The sequence below is a fragment of the Conger conger genome, chromosome 18 (assembly GCF_963514075.1).
Source record: "Conger conger chromosome 18, fConCon1.1, whole genome shotgun sequence".
Classification (NCBI taxonomy): Eukaryota; Metazoa; Chordata; class Actinopteri; order Anguilliformes; family Congridae; genus Conger; species Conger conger.
This window is the reverse complement of record NC_083777.1, coordinates 15,657,877-15,674,047: the sequence shown is the minus strand read 5'-3', so window position 1 is coordinate 15,674,047 and position 16,171 is coordinate 15,657,877. Positions and strand designations below refer to the sequence as shown.

Genomic DNA, 16,171 nt, shown 5'->3' with positions numbered 1-16,171 from the left:
TGTTCTTTCTCGTTCATGGATAAGCTAAATTCAATTATTAGGTTTTCTGTTTCCCATTCTGATGAATATCTACATTATTAATATTTTACTTTTTGAAAACTCAGTTAGTGTCATTGTGATCGTATTATATAAAATGTGCATTTGGATAACATTTCACTAGTTAGTAACAATTCTCTCCTTTTACAGAGTTCTTTATTGCCAAAAAGAGAACATGAAGGTAAAATTCCATCTCCATCTCATATACCATTTAATTGCAATGCATTAGGTGCTATAGAAAATAAATAATAATTCCATTACTTTGATTTTAATTGCATCTAAAAGGTATTCAGTTCACTAGAATCAAAGTCCTCTTGTTGCAGGTATTAGCGTAATATCACTTACTAAACGTATGAGTCTCCTGCAATATTTGGTGTGCATTATCACAGAATATGTTGTGTACTAGAATATTCCGCTATACGTAGCATGTCTCCCACATGTCACCCTGAAACAGCTCGGCCAATGGCCATGAAGCAAAACGTCCTCAGTACCACGCCCTCAAACTCTGCCTCCGCACGAGCAAGGTAAAGATGTGCAAGATTTTTTCCAACTAAACCTTTAAGTGGATAGGCTACAGCAGCAGAAGACTTAAGTGTAAAAACATAAGTCTGATAAATACATAATAAAGCGCTCACTGAGTGTATATTTACTCTGTTGGTGAAGTATTACAGATCACATAGACACATCTTTAAACTTCTGACTTGAAAGCCAAAATGTCCTGGCCCGAGGTCAGGCAGCCAAACCTCCCCCCACCCGCACCACTTCTGCCCTGCGCAGACTGACTCAGCCATCCTGTGTGTGTCCTTCCAGATCCCCCCTCCGCCAGCGGACGCCCCCCCCTCTCCAGCAGACTTCCTCCCCCAGTGAGTGTCTGAGGGAAACGGAAGTGCTGTCGCCGCCTCGGGGCTGCAGCCCTCCGCTCTGCCTCGTTTCCGCGGGCTTTCTGTCCCCACTCTGCATTCTGCTCTTTAAAGTTTGTTGTACATCGCTCTGGATAAGAGCGTCTGCCAAATGCCAATAATGTAATGTAATGTAATGTAAAGTGTCCAGCACCAACAAGCTCGTGCCTTTTTAAATAACGGCTTCTGTTTCATGTTTGGTTGTCCCTGCAGAAGCACCCGCTGATTGTGGGGCCACGGCCAAGACCAAGAAGGGGCCCAGCACTGCAGAGGAGGTGGGCCAGAACCTCACAACACCCACCACTCCCAAAAACATCACAATTAAGACTGTAGCACTGTAAACACATGGGCGGGCACCATGGCGGTGTAGTGTAATGGTTTGGGAACTGGCCTCAAAAAGCTACAGGGTCAATTCCTGTAGGACACAGTTGTTTTATCCCCAGTGAGGTTCTTGAATTGCTTTAGTGTATATCCAGCTGTGTGAATGGATACGATGAAAAAATGTGAATGCTGTGTAAGTAGCTCTTGGATACAAGCATCTGCTAAATTTCTAAATATCAATCTGTAATGTAATGTAATTGTAATGTAATACCTGGAAACAGGATCACCAATGATCATGGAAGCTATAAACTTTGACACTATAAGAAGCTGGTACCAAAACAAGCCTACAGTCCGTCCTTCTAAAAGCACTGAATCAGGCACGCGTTTGCTGACCGGTTCGCTTTGTGTTGCGTTTTAGGAGGCCGGTGTGTATAAGAAATCCTGGTATGCCAACACCTGTGATCGGCGCTCAGCTGAAGAGGCCCTGACTCGCTCCGGCAAGGTTAGTGGGAGTCTGCCAGGGAGTGAGGGTTCCAGTCGGTGAGATTCTCCTCAAAACCCACCAAACTGTTTCTCAAACTGTTTCTACCTGCATCTCTCTCGCTCATATTGGTACTGTGGAGAAGGAGCTCTTCTCCGGCTGGTGATGTGGAGTTGGCACAAGGTCTCTTCTGTGTATGATTGTTCTGTGTATAACCTCTAGACCATAGAGGTTAAGGTACGTGACTGGGACTCGGAAGGTTGGTGGTTGGAGCAGTGTAACCAAAATAAGATCTGTGCAACCTTGAGCAAGGCATTTAAACCCACATTGCTCCAGAAAGGATTGACCCCTGCTTAGTCTAATCAACTGTAAATCGCTTTGGATTAAAACGTCAGAAAACGAAATGTAATGTAATAGCCACTGAAGCATAGACACTGCATCTTCCTGATGAGTAGCGATATATGGAAGAGGTGGCATATCGTCTGTCCTATGTACAGCTGCACTCAGGGGAATTTAAGTGATTTGTCTCTGACGAGTCATGGCGTACAGGAGAATAGGCACGATATCTCTCAGCTTGGTGGAATTCTGAAACATGAGGGAGGTGACATGACATTTTTATGACCTCCTTAGATTCCCACTTTTCCCACTCTTTTTCAGCTACGGTTGTAGTGATGAAGAGCTGTGTAAGATTTGGTTTAATTCAGAGCTTGGCAATGAGGGCTGTATCCATCTCTGGTTTTCATTCCAACTCCTTAATTACTTAATTAGCCCTAACATTCACACCATCTGACATTTTAGCTACATTTCTCAATAGGTGCATGAAAAACAGCCAAAGGTTATTCTATGAACTCCCTTCAACTGAAACAGCAGTCTTCTTCCAATTCACACCTTGTAAAATTTGTCTAGTGGGCAGAGACTGGGTGATAGCTTTGTCACTGTTCAGTCAACCTCCATTAATGAAAATGTTTAGAATGTAACATCATGGTTTTTTTTTACATTTGACAGGGGAACTGTAAATATATCTGAAATATATCATATTCAGCTTGTAATATGCACTGTATGTATATTAAATACAGCACCCTCATTTGCATAAGTACTGTACTACTTTTCAAGGTCAAAGTTGTGGGCAACTATAGATCCAGATCTCAGAATTGTTATATACTTTAGTCTGTTTTGGGAAAAGTCCAGTCATCTGGCTACAGAACTCTTTATTCTCACCCACAAGAAACAAGATTTGTGTCTCTGATGGTGGTCAGCTTTGTTGACATCTGTTTGTAGGAGGGGGCATACCTGGTCAGGAAAAGCTCCGGGCAGGACCCCAGCCAGCCTTACACATTGGTGGTGTTCTACAACAGCAGAGTCTACAACATCCCTATACGCCATGTCCCAGCCTCACGCCAGTATGCCCTAGGACGTGAGAAGACAGGAGAGGAGGTGAACAAACTCCCTGCACTATTCCAACATTAAACACATTAGTCAGGGTCATGGTGTACACTACTTGCTTGTTTCTACTTGATTGCTATAGTGAAGACAGGCACAGAGACTAATGATGAATATAATTCTACACAATGAGAGGATGAAGCTAGCAGGGGAACTATGTGTAAGGGTGCACGTAGGGTGTGTATATATACACAATGTTTTAAATTAACTGAAATTATGCCCCAAAAAAGAAAATACCACGGTGCTCTTACCTTTCCTCCTACTTTGTGTCAAGTCACATCCGACAACAGATTTGAGCATTTTCCTATATATGTCTATTAATTACAAATAGTTAATTTTTTTTTTCTTAAAACTGATAATCCACAAACTCTCATACATCAACTTATATTAACGATAAAAACATATAAATGGCCTCTGGATTCTCACAGCCTGAGACTTCAGAACTTTCTGTCACAGAGAAGTAATCGAGGACATTTTCCTTTTAGCTCTTATTTAGCTCTTATGGTTACCAATTTACCAATATGGTTGAGAGCGCTCACTTGTCTAGCACATTATTGAGAAATATCTGTGGGTTTGTCTGCCTTTCTCAGCGTTTCAGCAGTGTCTGCGCTATGATTGAGCACCATCAGAGAAAGGCCCTGGTGCTGATCGACAGCCAGCACAACACCAAAGACTACACCAAGCTGCTGTTCGCTGTGAAGCCCTAGGAACAGAGTCCACTGGGCAGGCCGTGGGCGGTCGTGGGTGGCGTGGGTTTTAAAGCAAGGGTTCCAGGAGGACTACCCATGAGCATGGAACTCTATCCGATTGGTTCAGTAAATGGGACGTCTTATCATACATTCCAAAATTGTCATAAGCGGGGCGGGTGGCCCCAAAAAAGGAGGATCACCATAGCAATTGAGTAAAATATTGATGATGTAATGAGCTGAAAAAGGCTCTGACTAAAGCAGTGGTCCATTGGCATGCAGGGAGATGCTGCTGCCGCCCTCCAAATAACTGCCGGATTCAAGACAGACTTCAGTTCATATACTTCAGTTCATCTGGATTTCAGGTCTTGGCCTAGTGACATGCCCACAAGGGAGAGAAAAAATATTTTATTTTTGTGTATTGTATTTTGCACAAGGCTAGGCCTTTTGTTGTATTGACCAGAGATATGAATACATATGGAGTATGAAAAAAATACTTGATGCTCGTTAAGATGTGCATATACAATTTTATATGGTTTTATGTAATGCTTCTAGTAATACAGATTAAAAACAGTTTTGTTGAAATGTATCTGTCAAAGTTTGTTTTAAAAGTTCCATTGATTTTTTAAGAATCAAGATTTTGTACGAAGTAGTTTTCTGCAGTTCATGCAATTAAAAGCATTTGTAATTTGATGTTGGACTGTGTGTCGCAGCTTTGCATGAAGCAAAAGACCCAAAATAAGAAATAGTTCTCCAGTCTCTTTCTCAAAGTATATACATTTATTACAAATCTGCTCAAACACATCATAAATGCCACACGGGAGATAAACAGTACAATATAGTGTTGATCTGTAACAGAGCTCTTTCAGGCACTTGGCGTAAAAAAATAGATGTATTATCTTGGAGCACTATTGAGCTCATCTCCCTGACCTACTGGAAAAAGTCACAAACAACAATGTGTGTGTGTGTGTGTGTGTGTGTTTAATTTAAGGATGAACAATCAGAAAAAAGAATGAATGGGTATTTGGTTGTCTGGTGTGGTGCTCTGCATGTGTTGAGTAAGCTGGGTGTTTAGACATGGGCAAACGCACTGCACCAAAAAAGTACAGTGCAGAGGAGAGGAGACAACACCACACAAACATGTGCAATGGGTCAGCACCTTTGTATCTTTTGGGTATGTTAAGCCCCAGGTCCCAGAAAGCCCTACATGGCCCTGGAGTGCCATACCTTAATAGGAAAACATCTCAATGACTGCAAGCAGGATTAGGGACAGCAGAGATATTTACAAACATGCATACTAAAAATTGAGACGCTACTCTGCTACACTGTGTGAGGTCACAGGGAAAGATCCTGTCCAAAAAAAAAAAAAAAGTATAGGTTTTTCTTTTCAAGTTACCGTAGGAGGGATTTATATATGCACTTTTATTGATGTACTTGCTCATAAAAATAAACACCTTGTTACACACCAAGTACTTACAGTACTTACTATCAAAATGACAACAGTTACAATCTGTAACGTCAAAGTAAAAACTAAAACAGCTTTTCAAAAAAGAAAGTGTATTTATCCTTCATTTTGATTTCCTGGTCACGATTGCATATACAGTAGTTTTGGAACAGCAGTTAGGTTTGATACATGCCTGCTCAACATTATACCTGTAAGACCTGCAACCACTCTTACACTTGCCCATCAGAAATGTTCACTTACCTAAAGAAAAACCTAATAATCGTATAAAAACAAATATTTTGCGTACAAAAGCACTACTGGTATTCATATAGCAAGAACTTGTTTTTTCTGCATTTTTAGCATTTTTATATGGTACTGCGAAGCATTACATTGCTGAAATCATTCAGCAAATTATCTGTCAAATATTTGTCCAGACAGACACAAAATAGAATTTACGGAGTGGACCACTTCATTACGTGGGCACAATCCCCAAGTAGTCATAAAGGGACTCGTCTTTTTTAACTGAGACCATACATCATAACAAAGTCAAGCCCCGCCCCACCTGTGTAAAGGTATAAACTCAATAAAGCCATCCTAGAAAATTAAATTGCTCAAATCAACTGCTCCATGAGGCAACACATCCAATTGCTTACATGCATCATCGTTACAGTTTGCCAGGAAAGCAAAAGGCAATGAGAACTTCCAGCATGGATGTACAAACCGTGTATGCACTGTCTCTCAATTGTTATGCACCAATTTACCCTGGCATTTTATTTTTAAGTTACAAAGACTTTTCAGCTGTTGTTCTTGTTTGTTACCATCAGATCTAAGCCCCAATTATGCATAAGCTGTCAAAGAAAATGGTAAAATAACCTTATAATTAAGGAGTTACTGGATTAGGATTCTCGTAGAGGTGTGTGGCAGCAGTTAAAATATAAATACACTTCTTCAAAAAAGGATTCATGGGTGGAACATTTAAAACAGTATTTACAAAAGGAAGAAATCTACAGAAAGTAACAGCTTTTGAAAATGCTTTCCACAGGAAATTTTGTAATGCACACAGGATATTTGCCATTCAAATATAAAAGAACGTTTTCATATGTATATACCCGTAAACAATTGGTTAACTGTTCATGTTGAAGACTCCTGACAATGTGCCAGAAATATATTAGGACCCAGGTGTAAAATACGTAACTACAATGTACTGCTGGAATTTTGATAAATTAAAAAATTAAACAATGCTTTAAGGACAACACAAACAACTTTTTGGGAAGAAAAGGAATGGAAAAACAAAGGAAACTGATTAAATAAAATCTATCATCAGTCCTGCCTGAAACGCATTTCAAAATGATGTAAATAATTAATGCAAAGGTGGAGGTGAGGTTTACTGACATGATTGGAGTTTGTATTTTACATACTGTATCGTAAGAAAAACTATCCCCTGAGTTGATCGGTACGTATATGTCTTGGTTGTTGCACAAATCAAGCACTTGCAAAGTGCTACTATATTTTGGGCAAATACAAACTTACGTTTCCTTCCTCTTGTAATGAAAAATGTCTTAAAACAACTGTCATTACAACACATAGCTGTGGCAATACTACCAATTTATGACTTTGATGTACCCGACATCAGCCCAAAGTAGCAACCGAAGCACTTTAATTGTACACATATTGCTGTCCCGTCAACTGTGTACTCAAAAAGCTCTCTTACCTAATTGTTTTATATACAAATTCAGTGTGTGCAATGCTTATGGTTTTCACATTTAAGTTCCATATATACATAAAAAGCTCCATTTCAGGGTCTTTACATTTGGTTTTAAGTTGTACCAGCCACACTCGTAATGAAGACAATGGAGCCTCACCTGAGGGACAACTTAAAACTACTACCCTTTCCTCTTTAGTGACTGAGAGAAAAAACAAAGACACACCTCTAAATAACATTACCAGCTTTTAAATGCAAGTAAAAATAGGATGGTTTTTTCATATTTCTTTCATTGTGTGTGACGTGAAACACAGCTGAGCACGTGGACATGAAAGGACGCGAGTCAAAAAACTCAATGAGGTGGAGACCTGACTGAAACTAAGAATCTAGTCATAATGCTCTTAGGACTCTTAGGAAAACAGTTTGTTCCAGTCTCTAGTAGCCTCCATTAGATGCCGCTGGCCATGACCTATCCACTCCTCCTGGTTGTCAAAGATCCTACCACAGAACCAGCAGCTGAACGTTGACGACCACTCGGTGCTGTCTGAGGAAGTATTCACAACCTTGTACTTGTTCCTGCTGGTCTTTTTCAAACGCAGTTTCAGGATAAAGCGCTCCCTGACCGTGCCCTCTGGGCGGACGCGGCGGCCATGGGTTGGGTGACAGTTAGCTGACCGGTCTTGTCTGAAGGTGCTGCAGTCCAGCTCAGAAAGGGCGGCAACAGTCCTTTGAGACAGTGCCACCTTAGTGACCTCGCCCCTGAACTTGTTCACCGTTCTCATCAGGCTGGCTACCTCGGGGATGTCTGCATCAGGGTGATTGAGCACCACCACAGGCTGGTTTCGCCTCGGGCACTTGACAGGCTGCACCGTGCTAAGTGGCAGGAGCCTCAGTGTCCTCTCCTCCTCCCTGGGGGCTGGCTCCCAATACATAACTGCTGGGGCCTCCTTCTCCTTTGATTTCTTACTTGAGAGCCTCCTGGCTTTGGCAGGGGACTCTAGGCTGTCCTCCATGGATGGCTTCTTTGACCTCTTCCGTTTGGCCCCCTGGTGGCTTCGCCTCGGGGAAGGGAGCCGAGCTTTCTTGAGTTTGCAGGCCAAGCCCTCCCCCCCGTGTTTTTCACTGGCTTTTCCTTGTGTGGGAGCTATGGAAGAGAAACTCAGAAGGGGGGAGGCTGTGGCCAGAGTTTGGACGAAATCTTGTGACTCTGAAGTTTTTGTCCCTGCGGAGACATTCAGAATGGATTGGTTGGATGACATTAGCAGATAGGGAGACTGCAAACCACCAGTGGTGGCCAGATAGATTGGCTGGTTGGCGTGTGTTTGTGCTGTAAACCCACCACCTGCCACACCGCTGCAGGACGGCAGGCCAGCATCAGAAGAGTTTCGCACAATCTTAAGAATAAAACGACTGCCTCCGCTTTCACTGGTCAAGCTGTTCTGATTAACCATTTTTCCCTCTGGGCTGTTCAGCAATATCCCAGACTTAACTGGAGAGACATATCTAAGCAGAAAGGCTTGACGGCCAGTTTGTAAAACTGTTGGCTGGTCCGGAGAATTCACCGGTAAGGCTAAAACGGGTTTAGACTGTGGAGTCTGCACATTGCCAGCTGCAGAGGCCGTTCCTGTGCTGGGCTTTGCTGCAGCTGAAGCCACTGGTCTCTGAACTAAGTAACACGTGGGTGCATTCGCAGTCCGTTCTTTGGAGAGGGACTGAATCGGACTGGACAAAAACAGAGGTCCCTTCAAAGGTGAGCTATTGAGCAGAAAACTACTCGTGCTGGTGCCTGACCCTTGTTGAGCACTGGGGCTAAGTGCCGTGCTGTCCTGCCCACCACCTTTTGCCAACCCATCACCTGCTTCCTTGTCGCCCACCACCTGTGCAGCCGTGCCTATCCTGCCATTACTCAGTGTGAAAGTCAGTGCTGCTGTTCTATTGGTTGACCTTTCACCTCCAGGTTTCAGATGAGAAACATTTATTGGGGGAACAGACCCAGTGATTAGCTTAAATCCAGGACTGCCCCGGAGCTGTACAGGTACTGCGTACCCATTCTCTGCAGTCTGTAGAAAAACCTGTTGCTTACCATCGGACAAATTAAGGGGTTGGAGGATCCTGAGTGTGGTTGTGGGGGTTCGGATTGCTTCATGGGGGACTGCGGTTCCGATCCTCTCCTTCTCCAGCTGCTGGCTGATAATGGCATCAGAATGCTCTTCTAGAATCTTCCCCAAGATGGCTGCATTATTTGAACTGCCTGAAGCCTTCTCTCCATCAGCCACATTGGGTCCCTCCACATTTTTTGCAGAGTGCTCTTGTGATTCAGAGGGAGAATCCAGGTGCTCCTCTCCTTTCCCCACCTTAGCACCACCATCAATGCTGGGAGGCTCAGAACATTGTTCCTGGCATTGAAATTTAGAGTCCAGTGTCGCATTTAGCCCTTCAGATGAATCCAGATTTTGACATTTAACCTCAGACTCTTTGGTGTCCCCCTCAACTTCGACAGTGGCTACACATTCGTCAACTTCAATTTCATTGTCTGGTACTTTTTCCATTGAAGGAGGATCCGAGTTGAGTAGTCGCTGTTCAGGCAAGTCAACACATGGTTCTACAATTCTGTCTTGGTCCTCCAGACGATTCTGCAACACCTGCAAGGGCAAGCTTTCCAGTGTCAGGTTGCTGTCATGTGAAGGTCTCAAAATATGAACACCATCATTCTCAGACTCAACAGTCAGAAGTTGTGTTGACTGCTGTTCATCGCTTAGAAGAGAAGCATCAGAGGAAAGACTGGAGGTGTCCTTTGAGTAGTTGTGGAAAGTGAAGACCTCCTGACTCGGAGAACTTAATGGGGATTTACTTGACATGCACTCAATGGCGGTGCTCTCTAGGAAGTTGGGAGATGGGTCAAATTCATCTGGATCAGTGTGTTTGGGAGTGTTTTTTTCTAAGCTGGGATCAGTGGCAACGGGAATGGGGGATGAGGTTTCACCATTGGGTGAGCCATCATCCTCACACTGAATCAGTGAGCTCTGTTCCGTCACCTTACTGACCAGGGACACAGCATTTGCAGCAGGTGATGAAGGTGGAGAAGGTGCTGCATCGTCATCATTCTCTGTTGCCCCTGGTGGCTGTTCCTCTTCCACCTCTCTGGCAGTTGTTGATACCAATTCCTGTTCTTGCTCCCCATTCTCCTGTGCTTGCACCTGCACCAAAGCTGAGGCAATGTCTATGTTTTCCATCCTGGAAGGCAAGGAGCAGGGGCTGCCAGGAGGTGCCACACCATTTGGGGATACCTTGGGATTGGGGGGTACCTCAGAGTTGGAGGAATCCAGATGACCACTGGGTGGGCCCGTTCCTTCTTCAGAGCTGGCCAGAGTGTTGGCTTCTCCCTTGCATGGTTCCAGTGCATTGTCATCTGCCTCTTTCTCAGCAACTGATGAGGCTGAAGCCACTGATGTTGCCACTAAGGAATCCTCTGTTTTAGCACAAGGTTCTTGCTTTGCTGACGGTATGACCTTGAGGACAAGATGTTTTTTGCCATCTACCATCTTGAAACCCATAACTTTTGTAGTGCAGTTAGGAGGGATGGTGATTTTGTTTTTGACCATGAGTACAGTTAGCCCGTTACTGTTGGGGTTCAGAAAGCCAGCATTAGGAGAGACAGCTGGCTCCTGCTTAGGCTGTGCTGTAGCAGGGACGGTTTGGGAAGTGTACTGCTGCTCGGACTTAAGCCCCTTTGCCCACTTCTTACAGTCTCTCTGAGCCGCAACAGTCCTCTCCAGAAACTGCTGGGTCTCCTCAAGAGTCTTTTCTGGATTAGCAAGCCTCCCATACTCATCCAACAGTCCCCCTCCAGACAGAGCATGTAGCCCTTTGGACATCCAATGGGTCTGTCTTGCTGGATTCTTGGTAAGTAAAAGCTTTAGTCCTGGTGTTGAGTTCACTAGTGTTTTCTGGCCATCCTCTGAGGCTCTACGTTTGTTTAAACGCTCCATCTCCTCTCTGTGGACAGCAGCCATGTGTTTTGCCACATAGTCCTTCCTTGGGGCCCCATAGTCACAGAACTGGCAGCTGAAGGGGTAAGGCCCCGAGTGAGTCAGGATGTGTTTCTGGTGCTCCCCACTGCCATGACTGATGTGCTGACACTTGCTACACTTGTAGAGGGCATCATTGTGCCGGTGCGTGTGCTGCACAAAAGTCCCTACATCCTTGGTGGAGAACTTGCACTTCTCACAGCAGTAGAATCCGTTGAGGCTGTGGAACATGTTGAAGTGTCTGGTGAGCTGCAGGAGAGTGTACTGGATGCCGTCATTGCAGATATCGCAGCGGACAAAGGTGTCTCGGTGGCCAATGCGGTGCCGCTGGAGGCTGGAGAAGTCGTGGGTGACGAAGCTGCACATGTCACATGGGAAGGTTGGTAGGCTTCCTTGGTGAACTCCCTGAAAATGCTTCAGCAGGTCATTGGGGCTGAATGTGGCCTGGCCTGTGCACTCGGAGCAGCTGAACCTGAGGATTTTCCCCGAAATGCCAGGCCCTGGTGCCACGTCCTGGCCCCTAAGCGGAGGCCTCTTGAAGGACTTGCGGGCCGTCTGGACCTTGTTTTTCTCCAGGCCCTCTTCAGACTCCTCTGCGCCGTACCCTTCATCAATGTTCTGGATCACTGGCAGTTGGACTGCCACCTGCTTGAGGCGTAGACGTTTGCGCCAGTTTCCTGGATCCTCCTTTTCCACCTCCTCGCTGCCCTCAGGTGGATCATCTTGAGCCGTGTGATCTGCCTCCATGCTTTAATTCTCACTCCTAAAAAAGATGAAGAACCCAAGCTGTGATATGAGGTTCAAAAACAAAAGGGCCCACCTAAAACCAAGAGTATTCTTACAAATTTGACACCTGAACTCATAAAAGAACAAGACAGGATGTCTATTAATCCAATAGCATGTTAAGTGATAGTCAAAAGTCTCACTGTGGTTTTTGTAGATACACAAATGTAGATTCATTTTCACTTTTTTCATATAGTAGCAATATTATTTTCAGCAACAGCAAAAATATCTTTACTAAATCAATAAGCATTCATTCTGCTTACCTTCTCCCTGTACATGTCTATTTGCTGTCATAGTATTGCAAGTAAGAATCAACATAATGTATGCTGATCAACATTATTGGCTTTAAAAAGCATCAAAAGGGCAAAATGTAACAACAAAAAATGTTGCCATGACTAAATGGATTGCTTTGCTTGTGAGATTGGAAAGATTTTCTGGTGCTGATATAGTATGAGGAAAAAAGCAAGGCCTCCAACTGTTTTTTCTGACCCCATAATTTTACTAAATGTAACACCATATACCTCATAATGCACTCGCAAAAAAGGTTTCTAAAACCATTTGTGGAGAATATACATCAATAGCATTTATTGTTCTGATATGGTATTTCTGGGTTTTTTTGAAATACAATAAATAAAAGCAACATTAAGAAGAGGAAGAAGAACAAGAAAAACAGCAGCAACAACTTACCTCCGTCAGGTACTGTTGCGTGCATTTGTACTATACAAAGGAAAAATTTGACTTTTATTTATTTAAAATAAATGCAAACCTGAAATTGCCCTTTTGACAAGATCAGATTTGATGAATGTTCTACCCACTGGAACAACATGTCAAATAATAACAGTGGGGAAAAGGAAAGAACCCAGTCCAGAATATTAATTTAGAAATCCACTTAGAAGTATGCACCACGTGCATGCACAAATACACTAATGCCTAAATTAAAATATCAGTAATCAGTATACACAATACTGAACCTAAAACATTGCCAAAGTAACCAGGAAGCAACAAACAGCAACACCTGAAATTAATCTGCTTTGTGCAAAAACAAATGATGAAGTTGACCAAATTGGCCTTGTAATATCGGCAAAAACATTAAAGCAAACCACTGTGAACCAGACAACCTTGCAATAGCTGAAGATGCCACAAATCTTAAAATCTGATATTCAATCTGACATGAATGTATATCTTAGTCATCAAACAACAACCTATAGGCTACAAAATCAGTTCAACTTATATTATTAAAAGTGTACCTGGGTATAAATCATGTCACATTTAAACATTCCATCTAATAGATTCTAGTAAATACACAAGATTTAAACTAGGCCAGCACCATTGAACTCCAGGTCCTGCAGACTGCAGTGTCTGCAGGTATTTGCTCCAGCCGTGCACTGCACCACTTCACTAATTATTGTACTTCCTTGTTCCAGGATGTAAGCTCATTCGTGAAATCAGGTGGTGTTGTGCAGTGCAGAAATGGAGGCAATACCTGCAATGCCCTGGGTTAGCTAGATAAATTCACCTAGTAAGACCCAGAACAGCTTTTCTTTTCTTTGTTTCACACTTCAGTCCATGTTCCAGTTTTGGAAGGGTTCCAGGTTTTACTTGGTGAATGTATCCATGTACCACCTGAACTATATGTATAGCAATTCATTTTCTTTTTTATTTTACATTTACCAGACCTTTATTTATTTATCCAGACCCATACATGAAAACACAAAGAGAATGCAAGTCACTCATCAACAGGCACAGCGGGTCAAACCTGATCAGGGCCGAAACTGTCTATCAATACCAACCTCGTACTTCAGCTAAAATAAATGTAACAAAAAATAAATAAGAAAGCAACTGTAAGATAAAACTGAGCAGCATTCTCTGGGTTACTTTATCAACCCTTAAGGTCTCATTATAATTCAGAACTTGAGGGAAAGATCTCAAATTCCACTAGCGCTGACATCACTGCCAAGAGCCAAAGATTGAGAATGTGTTCAATCAATCGTTGTAAATGTATCACATGCACACAAAAAAAAAATTATGAGTTTGAGTTCAATATATGAATAATTCAAATTTTAAAAACTGGATCAGTGTAAAACAGGAATGAATAGACAAGTTAGATTTTCTAAGAGCATGTAGCTTTTGTTTAATTTTGATCTCCAGCCTACAGTGACTGGTATGGGTTCTAAGCTTCTGCTCTCTGCTTGATAATGAAGATGCTTGAACAAAGAGTTGTTTTCCAGACTACATTTTAAGACTTTTGCTCCATAATTTGATGTCTGTGCTAATCTACATTTTTAATCAATGTAAAGGTTTGCTGTTTGCATTTATGCTGTAAAGTAAAACAGTGCGTTATCAGCATTGGTCAATCAAATATTGTTTGTTTATATTCGCCCATAATTTCAATTTTGTGCATTACTATCTCTACGCATCTAAAAATAAATCTTACATTGTTCATCAACGACTAGGACAAAGCCCTTATGCAGTTAGACTGAATAGACCCATTGTTCTGTTGTGCCCAGGATAATACTTCAGCCAAACATTATAACTCAACTCAAAACTTAATTCCTATTGTCAGTAATGAATGCAGTTTGGAATCTAGAATCAGTATTAACATCTAGTTGCTATTGTGTGTGTGTGTGTGTGTGTGTGTGTGTGTGTGTGTGTGTGTGTCACAATATGAATGCAAATACAAAGCAACATTTACATTTATTATTTATGATCATTTTTTTAAATGCTGGTATCACTTACATCTGCTTTTGTAAACCGTTGAGATAACTTGTGTCTCCTCAAGGAAGTCCCTCCTTCATAGTTCTTGACCCAAAACGTTTCGGATAAAGCGTTAATGTGATTGAAATGTATTACCAGAAACACAATTCATCATAAAACAGCTGACATTCAAAAAATAGGGCCTTCAGCGCCTGGCTGTCTTCTACTTTCAGTTGACTTTTCAATAGAAATGTAATGCATTATCCAACTTCAAAGCAACGCGGACGAATACATTGTAGCTAACTGTGGCCACGTTTTTGTTCTCGCTACCAGTTTTATTTATTCCATGTTTTGTTCCTCACTGTAACTGAACATGGTTCGACGACTCTTCGAGTACGAACAAACACTTGATTTCGAGATGAAATGGAAGGTTGCCGGGCACTATTTGATAACAAAATAGAGCTAGCTTGCTAGCTAGATGCCCCCACCCACGCTTAAAATAAGTAAGGTATTTTGCATTTTAAAGAATTAAATCGTACATTAATTCATACCCAACACATCCTTAATGCGTATCAATAAAGTACGCAATTGTTACTTTTTAACGGAACTCCTAAAACGAAGGACTTCGGTTTAATTTACCTTTTCGTTTCTCGTTAGTCTAGCAGGTCAGTGACGGCGGCCATGACAGTTCCATCCGGGGTATGTGGGCTGAGCCGTGTCTCTGTTGCAAGGGTAGCCAAACGAAAGCGGATGAATATGGATTACCTGAAAGACTGCTCTTTAGGTTGTTTATTTTTCAGCATTTAGTGGGAATACGTACATGCATCGTCTTATTTATTCACGATATAACGGCTCCATCTGAAAATACACGTTAGGAAATGCGATGAAACTCTGTTTTTCAGTGGATCTAGCGGTTGCATGCACCTTTCATTTCAAATTGTATCTACACAGTTTATAACTGTAGTATTAGCTCACAGTAGAATGTCATACAGTTCAGCCCCTTCTCGGACCGTACTGAGACGCGCCATTATCCACGAGGGAACTAAGCTACAAACAGGCAAATTATGTGTCCAACATTCGAACGTGCGTAGTCATTACAACACAAATAGAAGTTGATAAACGATGCTTATTAGGATATACTATGTCAGCCTTAGTATTTAGTTAGTTAACTAGCTAAGTTATAGCTAGTTTCCACAATTTATTTTTGAAGTAGGGCAGTGTCCTACTTCAAGCACGGATTAGGTGTTTGCTTATGCTGCGCCTATTTCAAATACAGCCAAGGCCCCGCCAAAAGAATAGGCCTAGATAGCTAGTAATAATAAGATATTAATAATGAATAGCATGCATCTTTGACACATTTGACATGGCGAAGGTATTCCTATTGTAAGGTTCATAAGCTGAGCATGAACTGATAATGAACATATGAAAAGACATTCAGACAAGTGAAATGTTGACAAAACATTGTCAATTGAAAATGTTTTCATATTATTAATTTTATGTTTGTCACTTGTTTTGTGTTTTTATTTTACACAGAACTTAGACAGTGCTCACATGGACATTGTATAGAGTGAGCAACATACATTCTGGGACAAAGAAATAATTAAAATGCGGTTAAAGTGCAGATTCTCAGCTTTTATCAAAGGGTATTGTATACAGT

The 16,171-nt window shown here is 42.2% G+C and overlaps 2 protein-coding genes across 8 annotated transcripts in view; one reads left to right on the top strand and one right to left on the bottom strand.

Moving 5' to 3' along the window:
* blnk (B cell linker) overlaps positions 1 to 4,556 on the top strand; it is a 35,645-nt gene extending 31,089 nt beyond the window's left edge. For all 4 annotated transcript variants that reach the window (XM_061228446.1, XM_061228445.1, XM_061228448.1 and 1 more), the window contains 7 exons: positions 187 to 217; positions 491 to 560; positions 847 to 899; positions 1,149 to 1,210; positions 1,675 to 1,758; positions 3,016 to 3,171; positions 3,768 to 4,556. In XM_061228446.1, coding sequence (XP_061084430.1) covers positions 187 to 217; positions 491 to 560; positions 847 to 899; positions 1,149 to 1,210; positions 1,675 to 1,758; positions 3,016 to 3,171; positions 3,768 to 3,884 — 573 coding nt within the window. In that variant the 3' untranslated portion in view covers positions 3,885 to 4,556. The remainder of the gene's footprint in view (positions 1 to 186; positions 218 to 490; positions 561 to 846; positions 900 to 1,148; positions 1,211 to 1,674; positions 1,759 to 3,015; positions 3,172 to 3,767) is intronic.
* A 106-nt stretch (positions 4,557 to 4,662) lies between these two features.
* On the bottom strand, positions 4,663 to 15,211 carry LOC133118751 (zinc finger protein 518A). 4 transcript variants are annotated; one of them, XM_061228944.1, is made up of 4 exons: positions 15,154 to 15,211; positions 14,557 to 14,619; positions 9,093 to 11,800; positions 4,663 to 8,231 (listed from the first exon to the last, which is right to left on the bottom strand). In XM_061228944.1, exons 3-4 carry the CDS (start codon positions 11,782 to 11,784, stop codon positions 7,420 to 7,422), a joined length of 3,504 nt encoding a protein of 1,167 aa, XP_061084928.1. In that variant the 5' UTR covers positions 11,785 to 11,800; positions 14,557 to 14,619; positions 15,154 to 15,211; the 3' UTR covers positions 4,663 to 7,419. The 4 variants fall into 4 exon arrangements, with proteins under 4 accessions (XP_061084928.1, XP_061084926.1, XP_061084925.1 ...); XM_061228942.1 differs by adding an exon at positions 12,508 to 12,537 and having other exon boundaries at positions 4,663 to 11,800; positions 15,154 to 15,184; XM_061228941.1 differs by having other exon boundaries at positions 4,663 to 11,800.
* Between the last annotated feature and the right edge of the window lie 960 nt (positions 15,212 to 16,171).